General features: G+C 45.0%; 1 protein-coding gene across 1 annotated transcript in view; it reads left to right on the forward strand.

Annotated features, from left to right (window-relative positions):
- Positions 1 to 16966, forward strand: part of peak1 (pseudopodium-enriched atypical kinase 1) — a 76029-nt gene extending 59063 nt beyond the window's left edge. The window contains exons 5-7 of the mRNA XM_079269611.1: positions 6574 to 6815; positions 12367 to 13184; positions 14582 to 16966. Coding sequence (XP_079125737.1) covers positions 6574 to 6815; positions 12367 to 13184; positions 14582 to 15904 — 2383 coding nt within the window. The 3' untranslated portion in view covers positions 15905 to 16966. The remainder of the gene's footprint in view (positions 1 to 6573; positions 6816 to 12366; positions 13185 to 14581) is intronic.
- The last annotated feature ends 717 nt before the right edge of the window (positions 16967 to 17683 follow it).

Raw genomic sequence — 17683 nt, forward strand, 5'->3', positions numbered from 1 at the left:
TCATGGCACCCATGCTGATAATTAAGATGCTCAACCTTTGCCAGCTGCTCCTCCAGAGTGCCATGGATGCGTCTCCCACTGTCATACAGATCGCTCATCACAGATTCTAGAGGTGTTTTAATTTGGCATGTCTCCTCGCCGACTGCATGGACAAGCCTGTGTGGTCTCCTCCTTAATGCCATCTATTACCTGAACAGCAGGCTCTGTGCTCAGCAGGTCTCCCTTCAGAATGGGACCCCACAGTGTGTTACAAGCCATCCAACAGCAGTCGGATCCACCTTTAGTCTATTAATCACTGCTTTAGATGGCATATTCCCTTTCGCCCCTCAAAGCCTCAGTCTCTCTCTATCACACACACACACACACACACACATACACACACACACACACACACACACACACACACACACACACACACACACACACACACACAGTAACTCACAGCCATCGGTCTGCTTGGCAGTGCAGTTGCTGTATTCTTGCATAATAAGTTCATTATTTGTAAATGGCCTGCTGTTGCCCTTAGTGTTCATTTCTCGGGGTAAGTTTCCTGCGGTGTGACTAATGGTGCCAGACAACCCAGATGTGCCGGAAACACTTTATTTTCTGTCCATAATTATCAGCTTTTTTTCTGCTGAACGTGACTTGTTTTTGCATTAGAAATTAAGCTAAGTGCCCAGATATGCTCAAAGATGGCGATCAGTCAAATGGATGCTGCGGTGGCCAAAACAAACCGTCATTCATCAGGAAAGCTGTGTCGTAAAAGTACTGATAATATATGTGCAGTACTAATCACTGAGACAGCAAGTTGGATAATGCACACTCCATCATTGTTTTAGCACAATATTTACAAGCTTACTGTTTGTTGACCGCAGAAAAATACATTCAAACTGAAGATACCATGTACATGATTGGATCAATGAAGTCTAGTAGGGTTAAAACAAGATCTGCCTTTTTACTTTATATTTAGGAAAACTTATCCCAAGTTCTACAGGAGGTGATTCAAAAATGAATCATCTGACTCGTCCTAATGTACCTGGCTAATAGGAAATAGTCATTTCCTACTAAATTTCATCACACCTGTGCTGTATTTTCAGTGTGTGTAACATTCCGTATATGCATGTGTTCCCCACCCAAAGAAAAATCCAAATATATGATGCAAACTGACCAATTAGTAACTATTAGTAACTACTAAAAGAAAAGGTTCTTTTGTCACAGGAAAGCCTTTACTGTTGGAAAGTCGGCTGCTGTTAACTCAAGCGCTCTCTCCAGTGTTTCCTTACTATCTGGTCCTGGGGTGTCATGTTATTTTCTGAGTGAGAGAAAGCACACTCCCGTTCACTTTGTAATCGACTCAGAAAACTAACTGAAGCCAGACACTGTGCAGCATTTGGACGATGGTGTATTTTGGGCGATGTAACGGGAGAGTGTCATCTAGCTCCCAGTGCGTTTCACACGATGCATCCCACAGCCACTGATTAGTAGGAATAGCGCTGTGGAATTGTTTGCTCAGCATTCATCACACCTCCATACAGTTTAGCTCATGATCAACTTGTTCATCTTCTCTCCTGATCCGTCACATTTTGACTTCCACCTTCCTCCGTCTACTCTTTGTTTTTCTGCCACCTATATATCATCCATATCTTCTGATTTGTTTTCAAGTCGGTTGTCTTGCCACCATCACTGTCTCCATTTGGTGTGATTTCTGCTCCTCTTCCACGCCACATGTCTCTCCTTTGAGCCCGGAGCACTGTGAACTCTCCAGTATTTCTCTCCTCCATCCTGTCAACAACTCGTCCCCATTCTGCCTCTACAGCTTCCCTGCTTTTCCTCTGCTCCGAAAGTTTCAGCACAAGTCATCCAGTTCCCGTCTCTTCTCATACTTTATAACAAGTGGCACAAGAATCAAGTCTGCGCTGTCTCGGTAACGCCATGCTGAAACTGGCTCTATGATGGTGTACTGTATGTAGAACTCACTTCACACAGAGGATGATGGGTTACTCATTATTTATTTATTCGTCCCCAGAGTGATGTCAGCAGTGAACATGAACTAATACAATATTCCTCAAACTAAATACATCTCTTGTTTATAATAAGCAATTAGGACTGAAAAATACCAAACAGTGTAAAAACATGAATTCACTTATATGCTGCCAACAACATTGACACTTACTATGATTTGTTTCTGCAGTATTCTACACAACCCATTCACATTGTCTAGCCACAATAATATAAGTCAATGTAAAGTCACACTTACAGCAGACCAGGTGCAATACATTACACTTTACAGCAGCTCAACTTTGGTCTGGTGTGCCTTATTTTCTGAACGCCCGTCTCTTCCTTTGTGACTCAGCTGTTTACAGCCTTCACTAACCTGTTAATGATTAACTCATTGAGGTAGCTGTGTTACTTACCTGTCTGTCTGATGCTTATCTCAGGTATTGGCACATGGTTTTGAGTTGAGCCAGAAACAAAAAATAGCTAAACCTCGCCCCTCCGTGCGTGAGCTCGCTGTGTCGGTGTGAAAGAAGATGTGACAAAATCAAAGGCTGCAGAAAGAATGTATTTGTGTCTCACAGGGAAAGGTTCTGTAACAGCTAGTCTGATTGTTATTACCTGCAGTCCCTCCAGTTTTAAAGAAGGTTGTATAGATGTGTTTTTTTACTGGAGCTTTAAAGTCTTTTTGAAAAATGTGTGTGTGCAACTTAGGCTGTTTCTAAAATGAGCTATTTATTAGTTAATCCTTGCTGTTGAAAATATGTCACCATAACACATTTTGAGTCCCACATGCTTGCATTAACCTCCTTTGCAGACATATTGTAGTATTGTACGTCTCCGTGTGAAAAAAATACCTTTGGTGCAAATGTATGTTGTGGAGCAGAAAAAGGACTTCTTAAAAAGCTGACTTGTCTCTGGGTAAACCGACCGGCAGGTCAGTGATTTCACGCCATGAACAGGTCACACGGGTCATTCTGCAGACCTTTTTGTTTTGATTGGCAGATGAGGAGTTAACAATGGTTTTTTTTTTTTTTTTAACTGGAAGCCATTTTATTGGTTTAGGGTGGGCGTGCTCTGCAGCACTAAAGCACGTTACCTTAGGCAGGTAAAAGCATTGAAAGAGGGAGAACGAGGAAAGAACACATGCAAATACTTTTTGACTCTTCACAACCGGCCGTTCTGGAATTCCAGCTCTACCTAGAATGTGACTTCAGCTTTGCCTCGTATTCAAGGGTTCCAGATGGGAAGCTGTGTGAGCCAGTACAGTGGGTAAGACCTGAAACCCTTTGCTTTCATTCACTTCTGTGATTAGCTGTGACCATTTAGGCCATTTAAAGCCCTGTTGACTCAGTCGGGAGGGGAGGCTTTTGGAGATTACGTGGACTGTGTTGTGGATCAGAGATTGTTGATTTGAGGTCTGTGAAACAGTGAAATGCACTGGGGCAGCTTCACACTGTCTGAACAAGTCAGGTCCTGACATTGAAACGTGTAGCAGCCATAAAGGTATTCATTGTGTCAAGGGCCTCTCAAGGTGTGTTGTTGAAACTGGATTATGTTCTGGGAATTGTCCTCTTTATGGTTTAATGCTCTTTTGTGTAGTTGTGTAGACTGTAATCCATCAATGGTTTGGTTTTCAGCAGGACTTATATTACTTGTACCTTTGTGTACGATATGTTCAGTTAGTTAAAAACAGAACTATGTTATGACGTCTGTTCGTGTAGACAGTATAGGGAAGAATAAAAGAGGAAACATGCACAAGTCAGGCCACTGGCACATTTTTTATGTCAATTTTTCTGCATCTATTACAGTACACTTTATTACAGTATACACAGTTTTATTTGCTCTTTTACTCCTTCTTTACACCGCCATCTTTTCACCGTTTACTTACTCTTTGTCTTCGAGTCGGATCACAACAGCATGATGGGCCTTTTATATCCACTGTCTGCTGTTGGCAAGTGCAAAAGTAATGCACTGTGGCATCTCAGAGGCTATTGATCGGCCCTCTTTAAAAGAGACACAGAGGACTTTTGGTCTACAAAGGCGGATCATAAACATGTCAGGTGTGGTGTTATCCTCAGACACAGAGCCCCGGGGTGGAGACAGACACATGGGCAGCTCGGTGTTTTCTTTGAAAATATTGCAAAAACACTTTGGTATGAAATGCTTGTCTCCAAAATGGCGGTGTAATAGCAATTGTTTTTAGATTAGCTTCCATTGTGTCTGGAGGACATGATAATGATGTTCGATTTTGCCGAGTTGAATCGTGGACCTTAAACCTTAAAAACATCTGTATTCTAAGCACAACTGTGCCAGCGTCAGTTTCAGCACTTTCACACTCTTTGTGACTGAGTGGAATAACTGGCCAGCTTGTTGTTTTTCTTTTGTTCCCACTTGTGCTCAAGACGCTGTAAAAAAGTTTTCTTGAGGCCCAAAACACTCAAGTGGACGTCATCACCTGAGCTGCATATACTTCTTCTTAGTCGTGACTTTTGCACATGGTCACATAAATCATTAGTCATATTAACAATAGTCAAAGAAAATGACACATCTGGTTCAGGCTAAGACAAACATTACTGGCATCTGCCTCACCCACGACAACACCTGCAGCTATGGCACCAGCTCTGTGAACTTTTTGTGAACTTTTACCTTTTTGTGTTTTACTTTGAGCTCATTTTTTGATACTTTCTTTATTATTTAGCATAAGGACAAAGAAGATTAAAACAGCAGTGCCAGAAGCGTGAACAATATGCCACCACAACAACATCTGACATTTAGAGCAGATGGCAGGGCCAGCCACAGGTGCTTTGTGTATTGCAATTAGGGTTAAAATCTACAGTAGTTTAGAATGTCACCCGACCTGGGTGGTCACAACCCAGGTGGCCCGAGGCTGTAGTTTCAGGTCACTTTGAAAGGCCACGGCTGATCTGTTATCAGATCACAGGGCAGTAACCAGGTTGCTTTGAGTGTCTTATTTACTGTGATCAGAACGACTGATCCCAGGTGGCTCTCCATGAAACACCAGCTGTTGAGGTTCACTCAGCGTAGAGCAGCAACACACAGATGCGCTGGTGACTGTGGAAAAAAACAAATATGATTGTGACTTGATGTTGTTGTTAACTTTACTTAAAAGCAACGGCTTTGTTGAAAAAAATGTGATTTTTTTGTGTCGCTGCACTTGTCCTTCACTCTCTGCTTCATCCAGTTGCCGTAATACATTAGTTTGCATTCTGCAGAGCACATTGTCGGTGTTATTGCGTGTTACGTGTTTTGAGATGAAGGGCTGTGTAAGAATTTGACATCATGCTGTTGGTTACTGAGCAGCTCGAGAGCAGCCGATGTTTGTGTTAGGACGGGATAAAAGTACATCAGCTCGTTAATTGAACATTGACATTATGATACCAAAAAAACGGATGTAGAAAGTTTCATATAACGTCTCGTCAGAGCATCCCTTAGAGCTGTCACACTGTGATTGGAGTCGCTGTGCCATCTCAACACACCCTGAGGAACTGTAAGCCATGACCTAGATTTCTAGTGCTCATCGCTCAGCTAGACCAGTGTCAGTACGTTATGAAGTATATGGCCGCCGTTATCGGGGACATTATCTCTTCATCTCTGTGAGAGCAGCGTTAAAACACATGAAACGCAACAGATCATTACGACGACAGGCGTCGTGTTTGATAACGCCACACTCCTTACTGCTCACATGGAGTTCATGAAGTTACAGTTCACGTCAATGTCACTGCACTTTATCAGTCAGCAGACAAGAAGATCCATTTCATTTTATTTTTGAGTATCTAAGCTTCAGAATGCCTCAATACACTCCTGCAACTTTGTTCAGTTTCTCATTTTTCGTTCTTTAAAGACGGCTAATAATCACATTAAAGTCTGTCACCTCATCATCACACCCTTTGATCAATCTGCCGTGGTAGATGCAATTCATCTCACATCATTAAACACCTCAAACCACAGACCGCCACCGTCACAAAGGGATCTTCAAAACACATTCTCACACACCATTGTGACCTGCTTTATCGCTTTCTTACCCTTTCCCCTCAGGCAACGTATGTGTAGTTGCATATAAATCACACCGGGCTTCAAGAGCCCCACGCTTTACAACTGTAACTCTAATTCATCCCTTGCTGAAAAGAAAGAAATGAGCCGACGAAGAGATGCAGACAGCAATTTAAAAGCTCGGAAAAAACAACTGCCCAGATATATACAGCATTGTTTCATGTGTTTTCTTCATATCCTGTGATGTTAGATACAGTTATCTGTCATAGACCAAATGAAATATGACAGACTGAAGCCCTTATCAATAGCAGCTTGTTTATTACTATAAACACTACCGTCTCAGCAACGGAGCTCGCTGTCATCATCCGGTTCTTTTTACGACCTGTTTTTCATGCAGAATTAAACACCATCACCACCAACAGAATAATCAACCAACTCTAAAATATTACCGTAGATAACAAACTAAAGGGAGAAAAGAAAACGATGCTAATTTAATCAGACTGTTAATGGAGCCAGTATTTCACATTTTCATAACCGTACGAGCCTCTCTCTTGTCATCTGCAGCCAGGTACCAGTCAGCGCCAGCAATGCCAGGGATCGGGAGCTGCCCAGTGTCGCCTCCCTGCCTGCCAAAGTGAATCTGGGGCTGGTGTTTGGGGAGGGGTACCATGCCAGCCAGGTTGCCCCACCAGCCTCGGCAAGCGAGGGCAGCGCCAGCCTCGGAGAGCCAGAGGAGGACGGGAGTCGCTCCCACCGCTCGCACTCTCCCGCCTCCAGCCACTGCAGCGCCACGTACACCAACCTGGGTAAGAACGACGCCCGCGAGACGATGCGTTGGCCTTCGACTTTTGTATCGTGAAGCTTGAAGCATGTACATGAAACAGAAAGACCAACACGTGGTGATGACACAAAGTCTGCAAGCTTTCATTGTTCAATCATGTTTCTTTTGTGTAGCATTGGTTTTCTGTTCGTGACAGTAAGCTATAACTGCCATTACTTTATGTGTTAACTGATTTTCACCTAGATTTTATGTTGTTATGCTTGTGTTAAAATATGTCAGTTTCCTTCTGCAAAAGACAGAAGGAAAGTTATTTAATGTTCTCTTTCAGCTCAAAATATACTTCATGAAAATAGGTGAAGAGAAACATGCAAATAAGCTGCTGATGGTGCGCCCCAAAACATGTTTTTTTTATAATGAATGGAATTTTATGAAACTTAAAACATATTTTTTGAACCAAAAAGAAAGCATCAAATAAGTCTCGGTGTAGAGGTTGTGCTGAGCATTGCTGTAGCGGTAACTGGAGTCAGTGGGTGGATAGAACCACAACCTGTCAGTCCTCAGTATCTTCAGTTCACAAAGTTTGACTTTTCCTTCAGCATCACACCTCCTCACGTGACAAGTCATCATTAATTCCATGTTAAACAGCTGGAGCTCTAATTCTTGACACATCTTGTCACATGAACGCAGCTTGTAACTCTGAATCTGGAATAAATCGAATTCAGTTATTTCCGCTTGAGGTAGAACCTTTTTGCCCCGAGGTTGCTTCTCCTGTTTTGTGGGGCTGCTTGTGTCTCTGTTGGGCCCATTGTCATCGGGGCCATTTGCTCTTCTTTTTGGGACGTACGCAAGTGTACAGAGTGGACCGCTCACTCACATGATTCAACAGAAACCCTCATGTTTCCATCTATAACCTACTCTGTTATCTTCTCTGGCTTATTGCTTTTGTCTCTTTCCATTGTTTTGTTTCTGAAAAACATATTTGAGATAAGATGCGTTTGGGCTGCACTAAGAACCACATTACAATAGTATGAATTGCACGACACAGAGCTGCTATTACTGTCATAAAGCTTTTACCCTTATATTATATCTGAGACTAATTATCCCTAATTGTCTAATCTGACGTGTCGATGTTCAAGTCCACTTTGAGAAAGGCATGAAAGTCTCTGTGGCCTGAACTATTCACCAGCAGGCAATTGACTGATTTTCAGATTCCTCCTCTGCTCGTAGTAAACAAATCTAAAAGTTATCTTTAATGAAACAAATGTTGTGTAATTTCTTCGCATACATTTCTAAATGAGAAATCTGAACATTGGACAAAGGCGAGTCAAAGGTTTTTACAGAGGGAGTTTCTGGATATTTCTTTTCATCGCTCCTTTATGTGCCATAAATCAGGCTATGAATGAACAAACTCCAAAACCCTTCAGAATATAGTCAGGAATGAAACTGAGTGCTAAGTGCTGCTGAAGTGGAGATATCTGGCTAACAGTATGAGAAAGAACCTCATTTTGAGAGAACAGCCATACAAATCTTATTTTTTCCTTTATTGCATCGTTATTAACTCTGGAATGGTAATATAAATATGTTTCCTTACATTCCTTACATTAATATTCTTTAGCTTCCTACCTTTCAAAGGAACCCATGAATATGCATGTGAGCCTCACGGTTATGCATCTATTCCTGATTCATTGTGGGTACGTGTCTGTGACCTCATTTGAAGCTAAAGATTGGTGTATAAATAACGGTGAACAGGTTTTATTTGCTGTAAGGTAAAAGCTCACTCTCAATGTTTCCGGTATACTACACGGACACGATGAGCTGCTTCAAACACCCTTTTGGTTTTTTGAAGAACAGTGTTTCGAGTGGTTAAAAATAAAGATTTTGAAGAGAGACAGCGGTGCGCAGATATTTTTTTCTTTCTTTTTGAAAGCAATAAATCCAAATGGCAGGAGAGACCATTGTTTTTGCTTAATTCCTGAAGCTTTTTGTCTCAGCGGCTCATGACAACAGACATAGAAAGAAATACATCAAATATCTACATCAAATATCAAGGAGGCCCAAATCCACTCTGTGGTTTGTATTCAACACCATGATGACAACGTTCCTCTGTGACAGTCCCCGTTTCATCAGCAGATGTTGTCAGCAGATCAGCACTACAGGTGATGGAGCGATGAGCACATTACGAGCAGGCTTTACGAGGTAGGCACAGCTGTCCAACATCGCTGGCCACTTCAACATGAAGCTCTCTGTGTGTGGGGAAAGGATGTTGCTGTGATCAAGTGGCGAATGAGAGGAAATAGAAGCGCAAAGTGGTCGGCAGTGATTGGGAGTGAGGTTTTATTTTGGAGCCGATGCATTGCGGAGGTGCTTCACTGTGTTCTGTTTGCTTATATAATTGTGTGAGCTTAAAACAGTGTGTGTTTCTTCTTAAGGGATTCATCAGAGACAAAGTGTTTGTTTGTGTTTATATGTCGATGTTGCACTTTTTTTTTTTACAAGGGTATGTGCAAACTGCGTTGGTGTGTGTGTGTTTATTTGTGAAGCTCAGACTGCACACTGGCTCTGTGGACGGATATATTGTGAATGTGTTAAACGCTCCCTGGATGACGCATGATGAGCTGCCTGCAGCCTGAGACTGCTCCTCTACATGCTGCTAATGAGCACAGTAACATACAGTACAGTGTGATGTCCGCTTGAGCTTTCCTCTTCTGTCTGGGCTACTTTACTTGTCACATTTTCAAAAAAGAGAACAGATTTGCCTCCGCTCTCTCTCGCTCTCTCTCTCTTGCTCTCTCTCTGTCTCCCTCTCTCCCTCTCTGTCTCACTTCGTGTCTCTCTCACCGGCTATATACTCAGTACACTACACACACACTTGTGTTTTACTCGGAGCATCGGGCGGTAGGAGGCAGAGCTCTCGGTGAGATGTCTCCAGTGTTGGTGGGAGCGCTGAGCCTGCCTGTTGGCACCGGGCACACACTCTCAGGGATGAAGCAGGGGAAAACGTTTCATTCTGCCTCCCCGCGCTGCTGCACCGCGTTTGCCTAAAACCTTTGAGTCATTAGTGGATTTGAGGTAGGCTTGTTTTTTCCTCCTTATCTCTCAGTATTCATCTCTTTCACCACCTGTTCCTCGTATTCCTCTCTCCACTACCGTGTCCCTCCTGCTCACCCCTCTTCTGCCTCTTTGCATTTCTTTTCCTCTGTCACTTCTCTCACTTTTACCACCTCTAACCACCCACTCTACTTCTCTGGCTTCATTCCTCCCCTCTGTTCCTCTTTATTCGACCCACTTCTATCGTTTTATTGGAGCACGATGGAGCACAAACTGTCATCACTCTGCTACGGCAACAAGTTCCTTCATCTCCTTGCAAAGAAATGTTGGTGAATGATGCTCTCTGGACTTGTGAATGCATTGCCTAATGAGGCATTTTCAAAGGTATTTAATTTAGATTTTATCCATCAATACATTTTTATTTCACTCTATGAGGAGATGACCTAAATAGCTAATTATTCTGTACCATTTGTGAATTGTGCACTTGAAGAGAAATCATGAATCCAATCCTGCCAGATAACGTGTGATGCATGTGTTGGCAGTGGCACCCAGATTAATGTTGAGGAAATAGACGGCAGTCGCGAAAGAGTTGTTTCGGACACATGAGGCTCAGTGTTCGAGAGGAGAAGGAAATGCAATTTTCTATTTTTAATCCGGAACAGATTTTGGCGGGATTGGGACTCTCCGCTGTTTTATCTCCTGGAGATGAACACGGGTCAAACTCAGTTTAGTTGAACAGCAGTGTGTTTTGAATCTTTTGGGGGGTTTCACTCTCACCATTCATCGGTCACGCTGTCATCTGTTGCGTTGCTTGTTTGTTTGTTTAATTGAATGCCGAGCGCAGACAGGAAAGCAGGTTCCATTTTAAAATCGTAGGCTTTGAAAAACCTGCGATGGCCATTCTTTCAATTTATTCTGACATGCTGATTTTGCCATTTTTTTTAAAACAAGTAATTGATCAACCCCCAAAAATAATTGCCACATTAATCAATATTGTAAATGATACTTAGCAGATAATTAGGACTCCTTATTTCATCAAGTTGTTTGCAACCAGTCCATGCAGGTTGTTTCATCATCATCGCATTTATTCCGGTGTATTATGATTATGAAACGTATTCTTGATTGTGATAATCACAGACGGAGTTAGTCTTATGTAATGTAGTTAAATCACAGCCACATCGCTGCAATAAAAGACGTCTGCGACTGGACGAGGGAGACTGTTGTTCCCTTGGATGGATTACTGCAGATTGGTGGAGGAACACATTAAATAGAGCCTCCCACGTTCCAGATGGATTACCAAGACTCATTTACTTCATCCTGACTCTTTCTCAAGGCTCCTTTTGCTTTCTTAAGATGATGGCAGTGTGTGTCGCACACGTGAGGACTCGCATCACTCACATCGTTTAACAAGAATTTGATCAGTAGCAGTCGGGGAAATGGTTTCTTCAAGCAGATGCCTTCACTGTGGGGACGGGAAAAGTAATTTGGCAAAAGATGTGACTCTGAAAGACATCATCTTAAAACACTCTGCAGCCTCTCGTCTGCGCAGTAGGGTTGTCTGTGACCTCGTGCACACGTTCAGTTAAAACGTACTGAATTCCCATCATGCACGCGGCACGGCTTTGTCCTCTTCATCTCGTCAGGTGCTTGTCTTTGACCCGTCTGCCTTTGTGGTCCTCGACTCCAGAGGACATCGAGGGAGTCCAATCAACCCCCCCCCCCCCCCCCCCAAATTCCCTCCCACCACAATCCCAGAAAAATAAGGTCACTTGAAGCCAGTGATGAAAGTGCTCTCCATGCTGCCTCTTTTTAAGCCCCAGTGCACAACCGAGCTGCAGATTGAGTCGGGCAGCTGGATGGTTGGTGGGTACGGTTTGTGCCCAGCTGTCCTGCTCTCTGGCTCCAATCTTGCTCAGGGCCACCAGATCCCTCACGTGCCGCAGCACACAACCTCGGCCTCCCGTCTTCATGAGGGGCAGCGAGCCAGTGAGCGGCTGGAAACGGCACGTGGGAGGAACAAGAAGCTCGGGGGAGGGAAGCGTCTGGAATATTTGTCCTTTTCAGCTGTTAGGAATTCAGATTTTTGATTTTTGTGAAAGTCACATTCAGTAAATCGCATTTCATTCTTTTTTTTCTTGTTCTTTTTATCTTTATACATATCTTACTCATCCAGTCATGAACTTTAAAGTCCTGAAACATTTGTTGGCCAACATTTATACAATGAATGATTTTCTGCCCACAGGGAAAAGTTCAATCCAAAACCCTCATTTAAACGGCAACGAGTGGGAAGTCCTTGTAAAAATGACGACCCAACTTTAGCATCATAATATATAATTATGAGATGATTGTGTTTTGAGATCATGTAAAAGTTTGATCAGCGTGTGTAGCTTTATGTTGTGGAGTAGGAATTATAAAGTGTAACTTTAAATTGTACAATAATGAATTTGATGAACTTCGTTACTTTCTGCTGTCATATTCTATATTCTTATTATTGCAATACACACTTTGTTGTCTTCCTGTCCCTCCAGGTCAGTCCAGAGCCAACATGATCCCACTGAAACAGCCACGAAACATCAAAGCATCCAACGACACCTTGGCCTCCATCGACCTGGACGGCCTTGCAGACCAGCCAGCCTCTAAGGCCACACCACCACCGCTACCTAAGAAGGCTGTACCGCGCTCCAGCACCGAACCCAGCCTGGCGGGCAAAGAGTCAGTCCAGGGAGGCCCGAGATCTCGGGCTGAGGCGAGACCTGGGGGCACCAACCTGAGCGTGGCCAACCCGATCTACGACTTGGACTCCACCTGGGAGACGGCGAGTCAAGACTCCTCTCTCAGCTCCGAGCCTCATCGGGTCCACGACCACGAGAGCGGCGACTCCTTGGAGAGGCCAGCAGCTGCCGTGGCTACCAACAAGGGCCGCCCGGCCAACAGCGCGTCCTCTCTGGTAGCTCAAGCTCCGTCCGCTGCAGCCACGACGGGCAGAGAGAGGAGAGCCTACCCAAGTACAGAGTCTCTGGCTGGAAGGGGCCGGACAACGGGTCGAGGTGCTGCTGCTGCTGCTGCTGGAGGCTCCAAACCCCAAAGACCGGCTCTGTACAGGGGCTTGGACAGCTGGGATGAGGTGGTGGGGAGGATCCGCGGGCTCCACACGGACACGCTGCGCAAACTGGCCACAAAGTGCGAGGACCGCTTCATGGCTGGTCAGAAGGATCACCTGGGATTCGGCACTGACAGCTGGTCCCACTTCAGGCTGACCACTGGGAAGCCCTGCTGTGAGGCGGGGGATGCTGTGTACTACACCGCCTCCTACGCCAAGGACCCACTGGTCAACTACGCCATCAAGGTGAGATGTCCGGCTCTGCTTATAGATCAGCCTTCAGATTGACTACTTCCATTGTCATGCACAGCACGACACGAGTACAGTGTTCCTCTTTAAGCACGCTGCCTCTAGCCTCAGGGCCCAGAGAGATGTCAAGTCAGCGCTTCAGCGATACTTTGATCAAACTATTTGTCGATCTGGAGTCATTTAAGACGTTCTCTTACTCCAGCTTGTCCAGTGTGAGGATTTTCTTTTTTCTCTTTTATAAATTTGTGAACTGAAAATTTTTGGGTTTCAAAATGTGGGTTGGACAAAGCGAGACATATACAGATGTCACCTGAGGCTCTGTGGAATTGTACACTTTATAAAAAACTCTTTCTTTTACATTTCATCGGCCTAATCAAAGAAATAATTAGCAGATGAATCAGTAATACAGATAATTGTTCGTTGCAGCCCTAATGGAGATAACCTATACCTGCGATCATGACTTCCTCAGACTTTGTATGACCCTGAAACACTTTCCAATCAAAGTATTTCAAGTTTTCAACCATCCAGATGGACTAAAACAAGCAAGAAACCGCTGATTTCCAGCTTCTTATTCGTTTGAATTCATTTGTATTTGTTTGTTTGTTGGGTCCTTGCTTTGCTTTCCCTGCATTGAGTCTGGTGGTTGCCGTCCTTGCACTAGATTTATGAAATCCTTTGAGTTTTTGTGCCCAGGAATCTCCTCCCACTCCTTCAGCCGACGTGGAGGAAGATGTTTGTGCAGAAATATTGGCACTTAAACTTTGAGCCCTCAGGGCACGGCCTTGTGAAACAAAACCTGTGTGTGCATGTTTGTTTTTGTTTCGCTTGTCATTTAATTGCGTGAGGTTAGCAATTCTGTGTGTGTGTGTGTGTGTGTGTGTGTTTTACTTCCGACATGGTCGGAAAGCCGCCATCCGACCTGGCTCTGATCAAGTATTCCCCAGCGGCCCTCAGGTTGGCTCTCAGTGCTCTCAGTCTTCACCACTCCGTCTGTGGCCGCAAAACCCATTCATCCTTACTGAGGATGTCAATCTTTAAAACAGCTCTCAAATAAGAGGTAAAAAACAATGTTTTTAATTTGAATCATGTCCTGAAGCAGCTGGGCTCTGTACTTCTGAACGGACGTTACTCAGAGAGGCTGCATCTCACACCGTCTAGCAGCAGGACGGTGTGAGTTTGACTCAAATTAAAGCACAGTGCCCATGTTCATATGAATATAGGTCAATGAAAGTGCATTTTTAATGGTTCTTGTATAACAATGGAGCTCTATGACACAGAGGAAGAAGACATATTGGGCTTATACACAGGCAATACTTTAGTAGTAGAGTCTATTTTCAATTTGCAAATAGCTTCATCCTAAAAAAGTAATGAAATATTGTCTTTCTTATCTCCAGATCTGTCGGAGCAAAGTGAAGGAGACTCAGCAGCAGTTCTTCCACAGCCTCGCAGTGAGACAGAGCCTGGCCGTGCACTTCAATATTCAGCAAGACTGTGGACACTTCCTGGCGGACGTCCCTGCCCGCCTGCTGCCCTGGGAAGTGGAAGAAGGTGAGGATGAGGAGGAGGATGTAGACGGGCTGAAGGAGAAAGAGAAAGAGATTAAGACTGAAACCCAGGAGACGGCAAATGGTAAATTGGACGAAACCCGAACAGCAGGTCACATGAACACACGCCTGAGGAGCCGAGTGGTGGTCATCACTCGTGAGGTGCCCTTCCAGACGGTGGCCGACTTTGTCCGAGAAGGCGCGGCGCGACACACTCGCAACCCGGAGCTGTACGAGCGTCAGGTCTGTCTCCTGCTGCTGCAGCTGTGCTCCGGCCTGGAGCACATGAAACCGTACCACGTGACCCACTGTGACCTGCGGCTGGAAAACCTGCTGCTGGTCCACTGCCAACCTGGCAACCTGGACATTCTTGAGCCCAACAACAACAGCAACAGCAGCGGCGGTTCCGGTGCGACGTCCGCCGGCGCTGCCGCCAACGCCACCTGCCCCGCCCGGCTCATTATCAGCAACTTCTCACAGGCGAAACAGAAGAGCACCCTCATGGCCACCGACCCCGGTACGCTGCGCGACCAGTCGCGCCTGGCGCCCGAGATTGTCACAGCGACGCAGTACCGCAAGTGTGACGAGTTCCAGACGGGGATCCTCATCTACGAGACGCTGCACCGGCCCAACCCCTTCGAGGAGACGCCGGAGCTGAAGGAGCGGGAGTACACCTGGGCGGACCTGCCGCCGCTGCCCGTCAGATCGCTCTATTCGCAGGGCCTGCAGCAGCTGGCCCGGCTGCTGCTCACCGTCAACCCCTCTGAACGGATCCGCATGTCCGATGCCCGGGCCTGCCTGCAGTGCCTGCTCTGGGGCCCCCGGGAGGACCTGTTCCAGGCGCTGGGCTGCAGCAGCACGGGCCCCATGTCGGGGGCCACCACCAGCCAGCGCGAGGCCACCCTCCAGAACTGGCTGGACCTGAAGCGCACGCTGATGATGATCAAGTTCGCGGAGCGCTCGCTGGACGCGGCCTGCGGCGTGAGCCTGGAGGACTGGCTGTGCTGCCAGTATCTGGCGTTCGCCACCACGGACACCCTGAGCCGGGTGGTGCACATCCTGCAGCAGTCCCAGAACCAGAGCCAGAGCCAGCCAACAGCGCACGCAGCACCGAGCCAAACTCAAACGCAGCACGCGCACACCCTCCACCTGACTCAGGCACAGCCGCTCTGAGTTCCCTCCGGCCAGCTGTTACTATGGCAACAGATCCAACCCCCCAACCCCGTGAGGTCCCTCTGCTGACGCTAATGTGCTGTGAGCTAATAGTCAGCTTTGTTGTTGTACCTTTCAGCCTGGAGTCAGTGTCGCATGTACACAAGCCTCTGCTTCCTCATAGAAATCAATACACATGAGTTTATTTGTTGTTATGATGATCAAACACCCCGTAAAGCATCTCAGCTCAAAAGTTAACAGTGCTCTGTTTACTTCTGAGTCAGATGGCCCCTTGATATGCCTCCAGGCGGACGATGCTTTCAGACTGCGTTCTCAAGTTTACGTTATATTTGCTCTGGTTAACTGCAGCAGCTTGTCACTGGGGGGAGGGTGGGATACTGTGATCCTTTCACTGCAGACGTACAGTACTAGTACGAGACGTTATGGTCCATGGAGCGGAAAACAAAAAGACAAAGCAGGTGTGAGATTGTTGCTGCGTTAAAGGCTTTGTGTGCGAAGGAATGTGTGTGGACAGCACTGGTGGCTGTCCTTGAATCTGGAGATTCAAGCCTTTATATAGTATACATAGTATAAATATATATAACCTTTATCTATTTGAATCCACACACTATTTTGTCGAGTACGGAGCACCTCTATTTCTGTCTTTAGAGAGTCTAAGTATCATTCATCCGTTTCTAAAGCTTTACTTGACGTTCTTCGTCCTCGGAGTAGCTGTCACTGTCCTGAGCAAAGGATGCGTGAATCACATCTCATTCTTCAAGCAGCGCGGCGAATACACAGAACCATGTACAGTATTTTTACCCCTCTTGTAAAGGTATCTGCCTAGGAGATGAACCACTTTGAAAAGAGGCTGAAGGAGGACTTTTGAGCGCACCAACAGCGAACACTGTTTGTTTGCTCTGTCTCTCTCTTTGCATTGTTAATTGCCACTGAACAGAAAAAGCAAAGCTCTCTAAGGCTTTCTATTAATATGTGTACAGTTAGTCTCCCGGCCTGCCACCATTTATTGTTGATCAAGTTAACCAACAGTAACGGAACAATAAATATATGTTTTTATATATATACTTGGTGCCATTGTGTTATTGCTGTTGTGCTGATTTAACCCTCCAGTAGAGAATAACAAGAGTTTATAACAACTGGACTGATTGCAAAAAGACAGAAGTGGATGACAGATTCATGACATTGTATTCACTTTATAGTCTATTTATCTGCTATGCAAGTCATTTGGTGTGTACTTGGGTAGATTATAAATAGTTTATGCAGTAAAACCTTTTGTTTCCAGTCATTCTGATGCTGGACTGATGCTACAGATTTCATCAGTCCACTGATTTCACCAAATAGGAACCGTCGACAAGCCCTGTGCCGATAATGAGCCTTTTAATTATTTACAATGTCCACACTAGAACTGGAAACATATTAATCTTCTCTGAGGTTTCAACATCAACCAGGAGTCCAGAGAGTTATTTAGTTATTCATTTCATCTTAACTCTGATGTCTACGTATATCGATGGGTGTTTTTCATAATGTTAGATTTCATTTTTAAAGATACGCAGATTCAGTTATAGTTCCCAACAGCAACCCCAAAGCACCACATTTCTTCCCCGCACGGTATTGACCGGTAAAGTTAGGGGACTCTAATTGAGCATTTTAACAAAAGTCAGGGTATGTACATCTGACTAAAACATGTTGTTGACATTTGATCTGTTTTAATACAAAGCTGAGTGGCTGACAATGATCACTACAGCAGCTCCACCAGCAGAGGGAGACACTCAAAAGGCA

Source organism: Melanostigma gelatinosum (assembly GCF_949748355.1).
Source record: "Melanostigma gelatinosum genome assembly, chromosome: 1".
Taxonomy (NCBI): domain Eukaryota; kingdom Metazoa; phylum Chordata; class Actinopteri; order Perciformes; family Zoarcidae; genus Melanostigma; species Melanostigma gelatinosum.